Source organism: Eptatretus burgeri, chromosome 4 (assembly GCF_056783735.1).
Source record: "Eptatretus burgeri isolate ZD-2024b chromosome 4, Ebu_testis_v1, whole genome shotgun sequence".
In the NCBI taxonomy this organism is placed as follows: Eukaryota; Metazoa; Chordata; class Myxini; order Myxiniformes; family Myxinidae; genus Eptatretus; species Eptatretus burgeri.
The window spans coordinates 107,533,701-107,550,999 of NC_140964.1; the positions used below are offsets into that span (position 1 = coordinate 107,533,701).

At 45.0% G+C, this 17,299-nt stretch overlaps 1 protein-coding gene across 1 annotated transcript; it reads right to left on the reverse strand.

The window, feature by feature from the left end:
• Window positions 1-3,977: 3,977 nt before the first annotated feature.
• On the reverse strand, window positions 3,978-16,142 carry LOC147028858 (uncharacterized). Its single transcript, XM_085876508.1, has 5 exons — window positions 15,984-16,142; window positions 15,558-15,632; window positions 14,953-15,075; window positions 4,598-4,716; window positions 3,978-4,394 (listed from the first exon to the last, which is right to left on the reverse strand). Exons 2-5 carry the CDS (start codon window positions 15,623-15,625, stop codon window positions 4,321-4,323), a joined length of 384 nt encoding a protein of 127 aa, XP_085732634.1. The 5' UTR covers window positions 15,626-15,632; window positions 15,984-16,142; the 3' UTR covers window positions 3,978-4,320.
• Between the last annotated feature and the right edge of the window lie 1,157 nt (window positions 16,143-17,299).

Consider the following 17,299-nt stretch of genomic DNA (forward strand, 5'->3'; position numbering starts at 1 on the left):
GATCACATTTCCAGTGTACTCACAAACAGCAGGTTGCTTTGGAAAGAGTTCTCTCCCTTTGCTCTAACTCTCGAAGCCAGTATCCCTCAAGGTAATTATGGGACAGGTATGTATAATATATATCGATACACAAAAGAAATATATATATATATATATATATGTATATATATATATATATATATATATGTATATATATACACAAAAGCAATATATATATATATATATATATATATATATATATATATATATATATATATATATATATATATATATATATATATATATATATATATATATATATATATATATATATATATATAGCCTGGTGTTGGCGCAGTGGTTAGGGCAGCGGCTTGGGATCCAAAAGGTCCTGAGTTCAAGCCCCGTTGGGCCACTGAATTAATACACCAAGGGGTTGACTCAGCCTGTCATCCTTCCGAGGTCGGTGAAATGAGTACCAGTATACTGGGCCGGTGTATACCCCGGTTAAAATAGGTGTACCTTATCCCTGTGTCGTAAGAGGCGACCAGGGTTGCGTCAGGAAGGGCATCCGGCGTAAAACATGTGCCAAATCACTATGCGGATCATACGGATGATCCGCTGTGGCGACCCCTAACGGGAGCAGCCGAAAGAAGAAGAAGAAGATATATATATATATATATATATATATATATATATATATATATATATATATATATATATATATATATATATATATATATATATATATATATATATATATATATATATATATATATATATATATATATATATATATATATATATTGTTGCGGTTGTGGAAATTCGCAAACCACCATTCAGGTCCTGATGGTGAGATATCTCTGTAAGTACATGTGTAGTCAGCCCCAAACCCGTTGTTTAGCGGGAATAAATGTGATTCATTCGGGCTGCGATGCTTTGAGATAGTCGTTTTTCTGTTCTATCTTTATTTTGAACCAGCCACGTCTCAACCGCCATCACACAACAACCACCAACCACAACGCCGCTTCACAACAACAACAACGCCAACAGCCACGATCTTTACCTTCACAACTCGCTCCCGCAAACATCGCATCAGCGCCATTCCGAACTCCACCATGGCCATAAACCACCACGATAAACCCTCCACCACCTACACCTCTCCTCCTTCGACCGCCATTCCCGCACCACCTGTGAACACCGAGCGTCAGGCTGTCCTGGGCTCGTACGGGACGCGCGCCGAGCCGCGAGTGCAAAATGCGGCCTTTCCGAGGAGAATTCGGATCAGGAATGCTACACGCCCACTTCTGATCCATCCAACCAGCAAGCGCGGGGCGGTTTGGCCCCGCCTCCAGGCACGTCTGTGTGAATTCGAGATATGCAAATTCTAGGATCACGGGAGACTCACGCCCCTTTTTCTCCGTCCAATGGGCGAGCGTGGCTCCACCCCCGAGCTCGTTCTGATCCAGAAATTTGCATATGGGTTCTCCTGCCGGCCGATAAAGCGCCGAGCGCGGGGCGAATTTGGCGAGTCAGGTTTTTGGTTGGAGAGCAGAGTGTGGAGCGGCAGAGTGTGGCAGTGGCAGAGTGTTTTGGGTCGAGTCGGTCTCGGCAGAGTCGGTTTGGGTCGAGTCGGTCTCGGTCGAGTCGGTTTGGGTCGAGTTAGTCTCGGCAGAGTCGGTTTGGGCAGAGTCGGCCTCAGAAGAGCGGAGAGTGTTTTGGGCAGAGTCGGGTTGGAGCGCGGAGTGGAGTCGGGAGGTGAGGGCGTACAGGTGATTTGCTGCAGTCGGCTGAGGAGAATTGGGGAAGAGACCGAGGAGTTCAGGTCTGAGGCAAGGAAGACGGCGGTCGGCGATGAGGTCGCGGTGGAACGCTCGTCACGGGACCCAAGCAAGCCAGCTATCCTCTTTCCCCAGAGCATCAACAATCCCCCCCCCATTTTCCCCGCGTTGAGATCATCCGAAAAGGGGGGCCCCGTTCCCACCCCACTCCAAGCAGTGCCAATGAAACCCGCGAAGGAGCACGAAGTCGGGGCACCGCCGCGCTGCCACATTTGCGGCTCATCACAAAGACATGGGTAGGATCCACCCGGTCTCGCGGACCTGACCGCTCTTTCAGGTCCCACGCAAATATTGGCCCACAGGCCCCGTCTGCCCCCTTGTCTTTGGGGGTGGCCCTTTTCTTTTGTTTCTGTGTAAACGTGTGTGTGTGTGGTGCCAGTCTGGTGAAGTAAAACTGTGTAAGTGTTGCCGTGTGTACGCGTAGTCGGTTGTAGATCTGCATTGTTGTTTCTTTTGTTGCAATTGCTTTATGTGCATTCTGTTTAATTGTATATGTGTGCTCTCCGTGGGCCGCGGAATAAATGTGTATCATGTTGAACTGTTTTCCCGTTTCGCTTCGTCTTTTCTTTAGTTGAATCTCCATCTTGCTTCACGTAAAGGGTTGGTAGTGGGCTTAATACACCCGATAATTAATCGGAACCGTCGAGGCCGACGATAAGACCGTTCGGTTATCCCGATAGTACGGAACGGATCGCTTAAGTGGCCCGTGTCCGGAGTCGACCTGCGGCGAGGTGCGATCGCCCGGTCTACCCTCCGCGTGGGTACTTAGGTTGGTCGAGTTTGGCGAACAACCCTATCCCACGCGGGTGTTTGATTGGCTCGATCGTGGTGAGGCCGAAAGGCCCACCCCGTGACGAGCTCCCGGCATTGGTCCGAGAGGGTCATGACAGAATTGTCCGTCCGGTGGGCGACGTGCCGCGATTCGAGTTACGTGGCCGTTCGCACGCCGGCGGGCGCGAATTCGCAACTATATATATGTATATATATATATATATATATATATATATATATATATATATATATATATATATATATATATATATATATATATATATATATATACACACACCCCCACATCTCTCACCTGTGAATGGAGGGAAGAGCCAATCAAATCTCACCTAATCAAATAAACTCAGGTGGCTTGGATTATATAGAAATTGACCACTCCCACACTCCTCTCGCCGAAGAAGCTGCATAAAGCAACCCAAGAAGACCTGCACGAGGTAAGTGCTGATGATTCGCCAATAGCAGATGAAACCGGTCTGGTAGCTGAGGGAGTGTGTAGCATTGGGATTCTCATGTGTGTACTATTTGTGAACGTCTATATGGTTGTTGAGGAACTCTGGGAAGGGTTCGAAACAGCAAAGCGCTTACCTTGTGTAGGTTTTCTTGGGTTGCTTTATGAAGCTTCTTTGGCTGGAGGAGTGTGGTGAGGGGTTAATTGTTTACATACATATATATATATATATATATATATATATATATATATATATATATATATATATATATATACATACCTGAATATCACATTGACCGTAGTCATGTGACATGATACTGCTGCTTCGTCAAGCTCGGTGGTTCAATTTGTATTTAGCAACGAGCGTAGTATGATCACCAATAAAAGATTTGCATTACGTCATCCTGATATGCTCATCATAAGGGTGAAATCGAGATCGACGGCTCTCTTTTCATTTATTAGTGAACATAAAGGCATAAATCTCAGTCTGTAAAGACCTGAGTGCCACACTGATGCCATTCTAGTTTGGCGGTGATGTGTCAGCAACATTTATGTGCATGACATCAGTGTCATGTCACAATTAGGATCAGTGTGCTCCTCACGTTTAATTTATTATTCCTGGCTGCAAACCTCCTAAGTGGTAATCAGCAGGGCAGAAACAATGTGTTGGTGTGACAGACAATAATTGTTGCTCACAGGCTGTGCAGTAAGTGCTGTGATAGAACTCAATCTGTGCCCTGCTGCCTCGCCAAGTTCGGGGGTATATATATATATATATATATATATATATATATATATATATATATATATATATATATATATATATATATATATATATATATATATATATATATATATATATATAATACCAGGAAGAAGGAAGAGTACCCGTCCCTAGGACGGGGAAAGTTTAAGTTAATCTTTTAATTTAAATAATAGTATTTGGTTCACCACTTCAACAGTTTGAATTCAACAGTTTCAACAGGGAGCCATGGTGAAAAATCAATGAAATCAAAAATTACCGAAAACAAAGGAGTTGATAACAATTGCATGGAAGGTCATACTGAAGTGGTGTTTCCATGGAGATCGGTCCAGTACTGTGCTGTGCACGCTGCATGGCTCAGTTACCCACTGCACCGCAGCAGTATTGCTGATTTACAGATCAAAATTAAACCCCATGACAACGAAATCGGAACACAAGATGTTGCCCACGGTTGGTCGAAACCCTCGATATTCAAACCCACGATATTTAAGAGTTTACTTTTAGAAAAAAGCTTCCACTTCCTGCAGTTCCATGTGGCAGTTCTGTGACACCATCTCTGTACCGCAAGCAAAATCTGCAACACAAATACTTCATCAACGCTTCAATACAACGACCATCTCTTCACGGGATTTTGTCTCCACACGTGACGTGAACAATGCAGCATGACACTCCCCAATACCGTGTCATGCTCTACCCGAGTCCAGAACGGCAGTTTGGGTATATTTACCTTTTCTATTTGATTGTGAATTTTTGAACAAGTCGCCATCAAAACCATACCTGGGTGATATTGCTGAAGATCATACAAACTGCCATAAAGAGGATGTACGTCTTGATGATGTTGATATTTGTGACGTTTCCATTGTTGCAAGGTTGGCAATCTATTGTCCTCATTGTTGCTGTAAACAAAAGACAAGAGCATGGTAAAGGCCTACATTTGGGATTGCTTTTCCTTTTGGGCTAACGCTGAATATTCCTACAAGGTTTCCTGAAAATCTGATACAATTGGCAAACATACTGTGTAAACCAGAAAGCCTGATGTTGGTATAAAGGTTAAGGTGGCTGGCTTAAGATCTTAAGTTCTTGAGTAAATGGTTAGTGTGGTGGTTAGTGTGGTGGGCTTGGTATCCGAGGATCCTGAGTTCAAATCCCACTCAGCTGTTAAATTAATACCAGGTGGAGCTGACTCTGCCTGTCATCCTTATGGGGTCAGTAAAATGAATGCCAGCATGCTGGTATCCCCTGTTGGAGTGGTGAGTTGTCCAGGATTGTGCCCAATAGCTAAGGAGACTGCTTCGGCAGCACCAACGCTCTGCATCGATTATGATCCCAATGGATGAAACCATTTCCACAAGCACAGTCCATGATGGCACACATGACACCTCACTTGATTTTGCGATCTGTTTAAAGATGGCCTACTGGTAGACTGGCGGCCATTTTAGTTTTAAGAAAACCTGGCATTGAACCTGTCCTTTACCATTTGTTGGACTTGGACTTAAGATCTTTTTCAAACTCGGCACACTGATAATTAATTAATGAATGACGACTTCCATTTGCACTTCATTTTTTTTTTCCAAGATCAGATCCAACATGGCAGACTGGCGGCCATTTCATCACTTAAACGTGTCCTCAACCATTTCTCGGACGTGCCTGGTCCGATTTTGTTCAAACTTTGCACAAGCACAAAACACTATGGCACACACATGACATCACGTTATTTTGCGGTATGATCAAAGATGGCCGACTGGTAGACTGGCAGCCATTTTAGTTGTTTTTAGTTACAACATTTTAGTTACAACCAGTAACACAGTCCGTGCTTAACCCTCTCTTACGTGTATTTCATAAGATGAACAACGAAGCTAACTTCAAATAGCGACTTGGATATTTTGGATGTGACGCCATCAATTTGAAATAAGCATTTGGTAATTCAGCTTTGGTGTTCCAAATTGATTCGTGAGATTAAACATTCCACTCTTTGATGAAGGAATAATAATAATAAATCAACATATCAGAAAACTTTTAAAATGAAGTCTTGGAACCTTTTCTGATCAGATTTTTCCCATGACTGTCAGAACTTATATTTGCATCGTAGAAACTACAGACAGTTGTTGTTAAATTGGTCCCTTTCCTTGCTTTCTGTAGGCATTCCATTTTGTCCATTAAGTTACCTGAAAGCGATCAAGGAGCTTGAGCTAGTAGAGGAGACACCCACAAAGAAACAGTGGAGTGATGGACTCACTCCGTTCGAGTCCTTCCTCAATGTACAGGATCTTAAAATCGAAATTTCACTTACATTACATTTTTAGATGTGAAGTGTCTTTGTTAATCCTCCCTATACTGTTTCTACTGTATGCCATGCAAACATCTTGAATCCTAACGAAATCATTTAATTCTGACAAATGACAATATATTTGTTCAGGCATGCATCTTCTGTTTTTGATTTGAGTTACACACCTTCACATGGTATTATTGTGATTGAATAGTGACCTCTTGTGGTGAGTGAGATCACAGCCTCGTGTAAAGCACTTTCTGTCTGTTATTATCAAGCAAGGAGCAGCTTTGCACACACACACACACACACACACACACACACACACACACACACACACACACACACACACACACACACACACACACACACACACACACACACACACACACACACACACACACACACACACATATCAGATAGAAAAAAAGTGGAAGACTGATTTAATGCAATTTGATTCCAGGCTGCATAACGCAACAAAAGGTGAAAATTTTGAAAGGGTGTGTTTACGTTGTAGAGGCACTGTATAACTGCGGTTAAAAAGTTAATGTTGCTGTTTGGGCACATTTCATCACCCTTCCCTTCCCCACTCCACACGCTGTCTTCCCTTCCCCACCCCTCACGCTCTTCCCTTACCCGCCCCTCATGCTCTTCCCTTCCCCGTCCCTCACGCTCTTCCCTTCCCCACCCCACATGCTGCCTTCCCTTCCCCACCCCTCACACTCTTCCCTTCCCCACCCCACATCCTGTCTTCCCTTCCCCGCCCCTCACGCTCTTCCCTTCCCCACCCCTCACGCTCTTCCCTTCCCCGCCCCTCACGCTCTTCCCTTCCCCACCCCACACGCTGTCTTCCCTTCCCCGCCCCTCACGCTGTCTTCCCTTCCCCGCCCTCACGCTCTTCCCTTCCCCGCCCCTCACGCTCTTCCCTTCCCCGCCCCACACGCTGTCTTCCCTTCCCCGCCCCTCACGCTCTTCCCTTCCCCGCTCCTCACGCTCTTCCCTTCCCCGCCCCTCACCCTCTTCCCTTCCCCGCCCTCACCCTCTTCCCTTCCCCGCCCCTCACGCTCTTCCCTTCCCCGCCCCTCACGCTCTTCCCTTCCCCACCCCACATGCTGTCTTCCCTTCCCCACCCCTCACACTCTCCCCCCCTTGTGCTGACTTCCCTTCCCTGCACCTCATCTCCCACGGTATTCTCTTCCCCTCATGCTGCCTTCCCTTCCCCTCACACCACATTCTCTTCCCCTCATGCTGCTTTTCCTCCACGCTTACCCCTCCCCTGTCCACCCCCATGGACATCTCCCAATGGTCTCCATGTGCTTTATCAATGTGCGGTGTTAACGTACACATTTTTGTTCAATCCTATTTATACTCCTCCTCCTACGCCCACTTCTCCACAAGCTCCCTGACCAAACACAAGTTGAGAACCCCTCCCCTCACGCTAACCTCCTTCCAAACCCCCTGCCCCTCCCCACTTCACTCCTCCCTCCTTTCTACCCATCCTCCTCGCTTCCACTCGGGCAGAGTTCCCAGAGTGTGTAGCAACGTTTAGTGGGGGACCTCTTCTCCCCACCCCCTCCCAAGCTTCCCCCTTCCTCACCCCTCCTGGCTTCCCCACCCCTACTCCCTTCCCCTTGACTCCCCTCTCTTCCAATCCACTCCCTCTTCAACTCCCTCCCCCCCTTCAAATTCCCAACAGCAAAGTGACGGGTTGTATTTACTCGTGCACTAATAAAATATTAATTTGACACCTCACATCCACGTCACCCTCCGCCATGGTTATATCAGAACGAGCTGATTCGTCAAAGTTTAACACATTGTTTGGTTTCTGGTGTATGTTCCCCAATTTGTTTAACCCCAATATGGGGCCGTTCAAAAATTATGTAACTGTTTTTCACTGAGGCGTTTACCATAACTGCTGACGTGCTTGATTAAACCTGACTAATAATTTTTATTCAACATCGATTCGATTCCGACAACAACACCGAATCCAGATCCTGGGTCCCTCATTTTGAGTAACACCCAACCCGAACAAACCAATGGAAATCTGACACAACAAACCCAGGCAGTGTATCATCAGCAGAGGCCTACGAGCCTAATTACTTACAAAATCGAAGATTTCTCAAGTATATTGGTCAGTCGATTTTGTATTTATGCCTGGTGTTGGCTTAATGGTTAGGGTGGTGGGCTTTGGATCCTGGGGTCCTGAGTTCAAATCCTGCTCAGCTGTTGAATTGGTACGAGGTGGGGCTAACTTGGCCTGTAATCCTTCCAAGTTCGGCAAAATGAGTGCCAGCATCCTGCTATACTGTGTTGGAGGGGCGACCCGTCCAGGATTGTACCCAATAGCCAAGGAGACTGCTTTGGCAGCACCAACGCTCTGCACAGAGAATGGTCCCGATGGATGGATTTTGTCATTACTTGGTGATTTTTCCCCCAAATATGATGCTCTGTGGCGTGTCTGTTGGGTCGTCAAAATAGTTGGGTCGCCGAAATAGGTGACCCTGATTGTCAGTAATTCTGTCTGTTTGTTTGGATGTTTGTTCGTTTGTCATCAGCATAATTCGTAGTCAACGTGGACGGATTTTGACCAAACTCGGGTGGTAGGTACACCTTATGACCTTGTGCTTTGGAAATTTTGATGGTTGCTAGGGATGCTTTGGTTCCCTAGCAACAACCGAAAAACCTTCAAAATCGGTACCGTTCACGCGAAATCAATTCCGAAAGCCATTATCCCACGTAGGGTTATGCGATTTGGCACGAATGATCTACAGGTGATGCTCCAACAAATCTATTCCGGTTTTTGTGATATATGGAATACTTTACCCGCAGTGCCCCCTTCAATTAGGGTATGCACGAAAATTGGTGAAAATTGAAGGCCCCCCTTGCGACCAGGTGAGTGCATCAATACGAATGAAACTTTGCAGGTTCATGGTACTCAATGAGTACTACAACTATGCCTCAGGACATATTGACCGATTTCGTTTAGGTCAGGGGTCAAAGGTCAATTAGTGCAAAACTCGATAATATGCAAGAGCTGGACGTGCCTTCACGCCAAATGCTACTCCTCCTCGGGTTATGGTCGGATGGTCATGAAAATTCACACTAATCGTCTGGAATACATTGTGCACAAACGATCAAGCCGGACTTTCGATTTAGATCTTTGTTCACCCACAGCACCCCTTCAAACTTTGGGGATTTCCGATTTCAAACCGCATTTTCCGTACTTTTCATTCAAATGGATACCGAGTAGTTATCAGTAGATGGAACTGGATGAGATTTGATATGTATAATCTTAAGGTGATTCCCTATCCGCTATATGACATCCATTTTGTTCTATATCTTATAGTTTCCTTGCTCGGCGACCCATCGCTGCCTACCGGCTTGTCTATCTATCTGTCTGTTTGTCACACGATTTTTGGCCACAGTTTTCAAGTTTGACTGGCCAAGGACAACAATGCTTAATTTTGGTGAAGATTCGAATCCGGATCTGGATGTGAGAATTTTTTGAGTGGTTCTTCACTCTTCAGCATTGAGAGACAGGTTCAAAAACAATACACAAGCACAATATCTCAAAAGGTTGAAGATGGATTCACACGAAACTTGGTGGACAGTTTGGGTGTGGGACAAGGAAGAAGTTGTTCAATTTTGGTGAAGATCCGCATCCGGATCCAGATATGGGAATTATTCAATTTTTAAGCGATTCTTCACAATTGAGAAATGGGCTAAAAACGATATTTCATGATATCTCAAAAAATTGTGGACCGATTTGTATGTGTGAAAAAGATTCGATTTTTGTGAAGATCCAGATCTGGATCTGAGAATTTTTCAAGTGATTCTTCACTATTCAGAGATGGGGCCAAAAAATGATATATAGCACGATATCTCAAAAGGTTACAGATGGATTCACACGAAACTTGATGGACAGGTTGGAAGTGCCACGAAGAAGAATTGACTCAATTTTTGTGAAGATCTGAATACAGATCTGAATACGAGAATTATTTAGTTTTTAACTGATTCTTCACAATTGTGAGATGGTGCCAAAACGATATTGCACGAAATCTCAAAAGGTTGAAGATGGATTCAGATGAAAATTGGTGGACAGGTTAGGTGTGTGACAAGGATTAATTGATTCGATTTTTGTGAAGATCTGAATCTGGATCTGGATTCGAGAATTTTGGCATTTGATTCTTCACCAATGAGAGAAGGGCCAAAAACTATGTGTAGCATGTTATCTCTAAAATTTGTGGACGACTTGTGACAAAACGAGGTGGAAGAGTTGGTGAGGTGACAAGAACAAGCCGATTCGATTTTGGTTAAGGTCCGAAATCAGATCCGACCTATCAGTGGTGAACAAAATGTAAACTATTCAGCCTTGCAGAGATATGTTCTCTCTGGAGTGCTGTTATGCCTGGTGGTGGCTTTATGGGTAGGGTGGTGAGCTTGGGATCTTAGGATCCTGAGTTCAAATCCCACTCGTATGTTATATTAATACCAGGAGGGGTTGACTCTGCCTGTCATTCTTCCGAGGTCGGCAAAATGAGGGTCAGCTTGCTGTTATCCTGTGTCAGAGTGGCGAGTGGAGACCCATCCAGGATTGTGCCCAATAGCCAAGGAGACTGCTGAGGCAGCACAAACGCTCTGAAGAGAGTATGGTCCCAATGGATGGATGGAGTGCTGTTCCGTTTCACCAAGTTGTCCCTCTACGAGTGATTTTTCATTGTCTGTGTCTGTTTGTTACTTGGCCAATTTTTTTTTTTGACAAGTATGTTAATTGCCTCCATTTGTGTGTTTGTGTGTTTGTCTGTCTGCTCGCCTACAGCCCAAACCGGTTTACTGATCGTTCTGAAATTTTGAGATATTAATGTCACTGACCCTGCAATGGTCCCAGATTGGAGTTTTTTTTTTTTTTTTTTTTTTTTTTTTGTATACCTTGGTCGAGGCTCGTATGAGAGCTAACACACAACTCACAGCAAGGAGGCATGAGACAAGAGGGGCGGGAGTGGAAGGGACAAAACATTGGGGAACAGACACAGGTGAACTGTGGAAGGGAGAGGGATGGGGATGGGACGGGGAACATGGCGAGGGGAAGATGGACATTAAAGGGACTTTCAGGAAGGAAAGCAGGAGAATTGAAGGAAGTGGGCTTGGGTGGATTATCGGGGGTAGAAAAGATCGAGGATTTGGATGGGGGAAGATAAGAGGTGGTGGTGAACAGCTGTTTTGAAAGCCTGGAGGGAAGAATGGGAAAGAATAGAGTGAGGAAGTTTATTCCAAAGGCGGGAAAAAAGAGGAATGAAAGAGTGAAGATGAGCAGTGATTCGTGATTTTGGTAGTTTTACCAGAAGGGGGTTGTTGGCGGACCTTGAGCGCCCTGTGGAAATGTGGTTGGGACAAATCGCAGAGAGAGCAGGGGGGCAAGGCTGGAGAGGAGTCGGTAGAAGACAGAAAGACCACCGACCAACCTGCGGTGATTGAGTGAGAGGCCCAAAGACTCAGCTTCATTGCGGGAGATGCCAATGATCTTAAAAGCCCTGGTTTCGACAGCGTGAAGTCGAGAAAGGTGGGAGTCAGGAGCACCAGCCCAGAGGGGAGAGCAGTACTCCATCAGGCTACGGACAAAAGCTTTGTAAGTGGTCAGGAGCTCAAGAGGGCCGAGGAAGGACTTTGCACGACGGAGGATTCCCAGTCGGCGACTGGCTTTTGAGGCAAGGTTGGAAATGTGACTTTCCCAGGAAAGGTCATGGCAGATAGTGAGACCCAGAAGCTTGAAAGAAAAGACTTCTTCCAGAGGATTGTTGAGAAAGTGGATGGGGGGTTTTGTAAACGGTCCTTTCGAAGAGACATAGTGAGAGTGTGAGATTTGTCTGGATTGAAAGACATGTTCCACGTGTTGGACCAGTTTGTGATTTTATCCAGATCTGCAGTGAGCGAAGAAGCTGCTGCTTGCCGGTCTGAGGGATGACAGATGGTACGGCAGAGGGTGGAGTCATCGGCAAAGAGAAATAGAGGATTTTCCAGAGAGTCCGAGAGATCATTGATGAAAACCAGAAAAAGAACAGGGCCCAGAACGCTACCTTGAGGAACTCCAGTCTGCACAGGAAGAGGGGATGAAAGAACTCCATTTAGGGCCACACGTTGACTGCGACAGGAGAGGAAGTCTGCGAGCCATGAGTGGAGATGGCCTTGAATACCATGGGAAGAGAGTTTGGTGAGTAGGGCAGGGTGCCAGACTGTGTCAAAAGCACGTGATATGTCCAGGGATACGGCTCGGATTTCCTGTCTGGCATTGAGGACCTCCATCCATTGATGGGAGAGCAGTAGCAGCATATCTAGGGTAGAGTGACCTGGTCTGAAACCAAATTGATGATTGGAAATCAAGCCATTGGAGAAGAGGAAGGATTTCATGTCTGAAGCGATGATGGATTCCATAACCTTGCTGAAGATTGGGAGAAGGCTGATTGGTCTATAGTTACAGGGATCTGTTTTTGCACCTTTTTTATGCAGGGCAGTGATGTTAGCAGATTTCCAAGCAGATGGCAGATGACCTTGGGAAAATGAGAGGGTGAATAGAACAGAGAGAGGGTGAGCAAGAGCAGAAGAGCAGGCTTTGAGGACACGTGGGCTGATGCCGTCTGGACCGGTTGCAGAATCTGACTCGAGGTTTGAAAGCAAGCTCTCCACCTTGTCAGGAGAAAAGGATACAGAGTCCAGGGACAGTTGGGTGCGACTGGGTAAAGTGGGTAGAGATAGTGATGGGTTTGGGACACAAGATTTAGCTGCAAACACCGAGTTTAGACATTCAGCTTTATCACGTGTGTTTTCGTAAAATTCCGTCAACCAAAAAGGTCCACATCGGTCAATCGGTCAAAAAGGTCAATCCCTGATGACTTATTGACGAACTTGTTTGTAGAGGGATTGCTACCGCCGATATCTAAACAAATAAAGTTTGTGAAAATTGGGTGGCAGGCAGAAACTCCAGATCAGGTATTGGCCATGGCAAAACATTGCTTTAAAATAGCAGAAAAGAAAGAAACCATCAAAACAGAAAATTTGCAAATGTTAATGGTGGAGAATTTTTAAAGAAAACAGAAAAGGGGGAGGCGAGGGGAGGGGGGGAGGGAGGGGGGGAATATCGCTGGGACTGAAATGATTATCCACCCTGGCCAAGAAGGGGAGAGATTCCGACAGCCCCACATGTCAGCCTAGCAGAAGAATCTGATGACGATAAAATACCAGGATTTCCCCCATCATGAATTACTCCCCCCATCGGGTCAGATTTGAAGACAAGGGCAAAATGGAGGGGAGTGTAAAATAGAGACCAAACACCACCGCGAGGACTCCCTATAGACTCAAATATTTGCTATAACTGTGGGAAAACGGGTCATTGGAGAAGGGATTGCCCATTTTGCGAACAGCAGGGCCAAAATCCCACACCACAATTTAGGGGGCAGTCGGGAGACGGGCAACAAGAAAAATTTCAGAAGAAGTGGTATTGGCAGCATGAGAGCGAGTTGATTTCCATGCTGCCACTACTCACTGCAACCCATTCAGATGAGCCGACCTTAAATCTGAAGGTAAATGGAAAAGACATTTCGTTTATAGTGGACATGGGTGCAACTCGCTCAACAATTAGAAAGGATGCTATGCCCACCACACCACTATCACAACAGCGTGGGAATTTCTGGGATAGCGGAAAAGGTTCCAATCACGCAAAAGCTACTGGTTAAATTCGGGTCTCTGGAGGCGCATCATTCCCTTTTTGTTAGCAGCTGACATGCCCGTGAATTTGTTGGGATGAGACTTGCTTTGTCGCCTAGGGTGCACAATGAAGTGTACACCATATGGGGTATATTTAGATATCCCAAAGATTAAAAAAGAAGAGACCTTAGAGATGTCATCACGATCAAGAGGACTGGTTGTGTATTAGTGGCAGTTAGGTGAAGGAAATGTCTGAGAAATAACGAAGAAAAACCTAATAGAATTAGGAACAATATCTGATTTAGTATCCTACCGGGCGTAGTGGCGTGCGCCTGTAATCCGGCTACTCGGAGGCTTGGGTTGGAGGATCGCTTGAGGACGGGGGCTCTGCACTGGGCAGGGTGTAGAGCAGCCCGGAATCATGGCGAAACCCAAATCCTGATCCCTGTGTCGTAAGAGGCGACCAGGGTTGCGTCAGGAAGGGCATCCGGCGTAAAACCTGTGCCAAATCAGTATGCGGATCATAACGGATGATCCGCTGTGGCGACCCCTAATGGGAGCAGCCGAAAGATGAACAACACACACATCTGATTTAGTATCCTGGTTGGAATTCCACCACATTGATACAACAAATTCGGTAGAACCCTTACCCTGCATGATATACCATGATGCCTCGGGAGAGGACGAACAATATGAGAATCGGGGACATACAAAGTATATTGTGACAATAATTTAGTATAGAAACAGCTGATTTCTGGATAGCAAAAGAGGGGGTCGTCCTTGAAGTAAGGACGACACAAGAACAGCTTGATCTGATGCAACAACCAGAAATGTAACCCCACAAACCACACTGACAGTTGCAAAGAGGCAAAGGGCCCAAATAAATTGGGACAATGATCATGTGATTGAAACACCATCTGAGAAAGTATTTATGTCAAGTGAAGGGCAGAAATTTGTACGTCATGGATGAAACAGCCCCTCATGGATTCTATGACTGTTTTTGAACAGATAGACAAGCTCCCATATAAAGTGATGCTATCTATGAGTGATCGGGACGAGTTTTTAAAACAGGTGCCAGAGGGATTGTGGACAACACACCCTAATGATGTAGGAAGAATAAAAGATGCAGAGCCATTACATGTCATGGTAGATAAAACTAAGCCCTTACCTCAAATTAAGCAGTATCCTATTCGTGAGAAGGCTAAGAAAGGGATCGCTCCAGTAATTGCTGAGTTGGTTGAACAGGGAGTAATTAGAGAAACTGTCAGTAAGTGTAACACACCTATTTTGCCTGTGAAAAAGCCAGGAAAACAGACATGGCGATTTGTACAGGACTTGAGAGCAATTAACAAATGCATCGTGTCAGTTCACCCAGTAGTGCCAAACCCAGTGACAATATTGTCATCAATACCGTCCAATACAGTGTTCTACTCAGTGATTGATTTATGTAGTACATTCTTCTCCATCCCAATTCATATGGAATCACAGAACTTATTTGCTTTTACTTTCGAAGGAGTACAATACACTTGGACGGTGTTGCCGCAGGGGATTGCTTAACCCAACATTGTTCTCATGAGTACTCCACAAGGATTTGAACGATATAGCATTCACAGAGGAATCTACTCTGGTGCAGTATGCAGATTATTTCTTAATTTGCTCAACTTCAGAAGAAAAGTGTGAAAAGGGGACATTAACCTTTCTGAAAGCATTAGCCGAGAAAGGTCATAAAGTGTCCAAGCAAAAATACAGCTTTGTGAAACCCAGGTTACCTACCTAGGGCACGTGCTTCGTGGAACCTCAAGGAGGTTATCAGATGGCAGCGTCCAAGCAATCCGAAACATCCCAAACCTAAAAAGAAAAAGGCAATGAGACGTTTATTGGGGATGGCCGGGTATTGCAGACAATGGGCACCAGATTATGCTGTATTGGTCAGACCATTGTTAGACTTGGTATTGGACAAAGCCTCAGAAACAATAGAATGAACAAAGGAAGCTGAAGAGAATTTCGGCAAGGTTAAAGTATCTGTCAACAATGCCAGCCTTGGACTTGCCCGATTATGACAAAACGTTTTATCCATACTGTATATCCATGAGAGGGATGCATTTGCACAGGCAGTTTTAACACAGCAACATGGAGACAAGATGCGCCCATTCGCGTATTATAGCACAAAGCTAGACCCGGTGGCACAAGGGTTTTCACCCTGCTCGCTGGTGGTTGCGGTTGCATCATACGTGGTTCAGGCTTGTTGAAGCAATTTTATCCACCCTTAGACAGAAAAACCTTTAGTTAAATACAAGCTGTTTATTCAGTAAAATAAAAGACACTTCTGTGCACAGAAGGAAGGCCCCAGCCTGCGACATCGTTGCAAGCTGAAGACTTAATTCTACATAGAATATTGAGTGTATATATACAGTTTTACCAGGGTATGTCTAGACAACAGATGGAACTTTGTGAACTTTAAATTACAACATAGAAGGATAATTGGTCTGTTTTGGAACATGCTTACAGCCCCGGGAGAGGGTGCGGGGGGGGCGGGGGGGGGAGATAGTCTTTTTTTGCTGCTGACTTAGATGGTCACCAGACAGATAAGGTTTTAAAAGGTTGTTTCCGACTAAATCAGCGAAATGTGTGTATTCTGCTATTCACTAGTTTTCTCAGCATTTATTTATGAAATTATTTCTCAAAGCACTAAACTAAGTTAATTTTGCATTTTTACATTATTATAACTTCAATGAATAATTCCATTTCCACAGGCGACTAGCCAGATTGTAATGATATCACCTTTAGTCTTTCAAGTTCCACACTCTGTAAGTTCTGTCCTGTTTAAGGCAAAAAACTCAGCACCTATCAGCTGTGAGAGCGATGATGTATGACGTAGTGCTAATTCAGGAAAATAATATAGTCATTGAATGGTGTCCTGCATTAAATCCAGCATCCTTATTGCCAACAGATGACGCGAAAGAACATAACTGTGAACAGGTAATGACGCAGACCGCTACTTCTCCAACAGACTTAAAGGATGTTCCGTTGCAAAATCCTGAAATGATCCTCTTCGTAGATGGGCAACGAACAGGTCGTTATTATCAGGATATGCAGTATGCTCTGAAACTATCGTATCGGAGAGTAAGAAACTGCCCCAATACTACTCAGCACAACAAGCAGAGCTATGTGCACTTATCGCGGCCTGTAACTTGTCAGAGGACAAAATTGTATCCATCTGTATGGATTCTCAATATTCGTACGGGGTCGCGCATGATATAGGAGCACTCTGGAACGTGATAGGGTACATAACATCATCAGGTGCTCCAGTCAAAAATGGTAAGGTGATAGCGGAGTTATTGGCACGCTCCAGGGTTTACGGCTGCGGCAGAATATTTTTGCAGGAACTGTGAGTATTGTCATCATCATAATATTGGCAAAATGTTTAAACAGCCTGGGTTGAAACCCACAGCCATGGGGACCTTTTGTACATACCCAAATGGACATTGTTAACATGCCAAAATGTTGTCATCAAA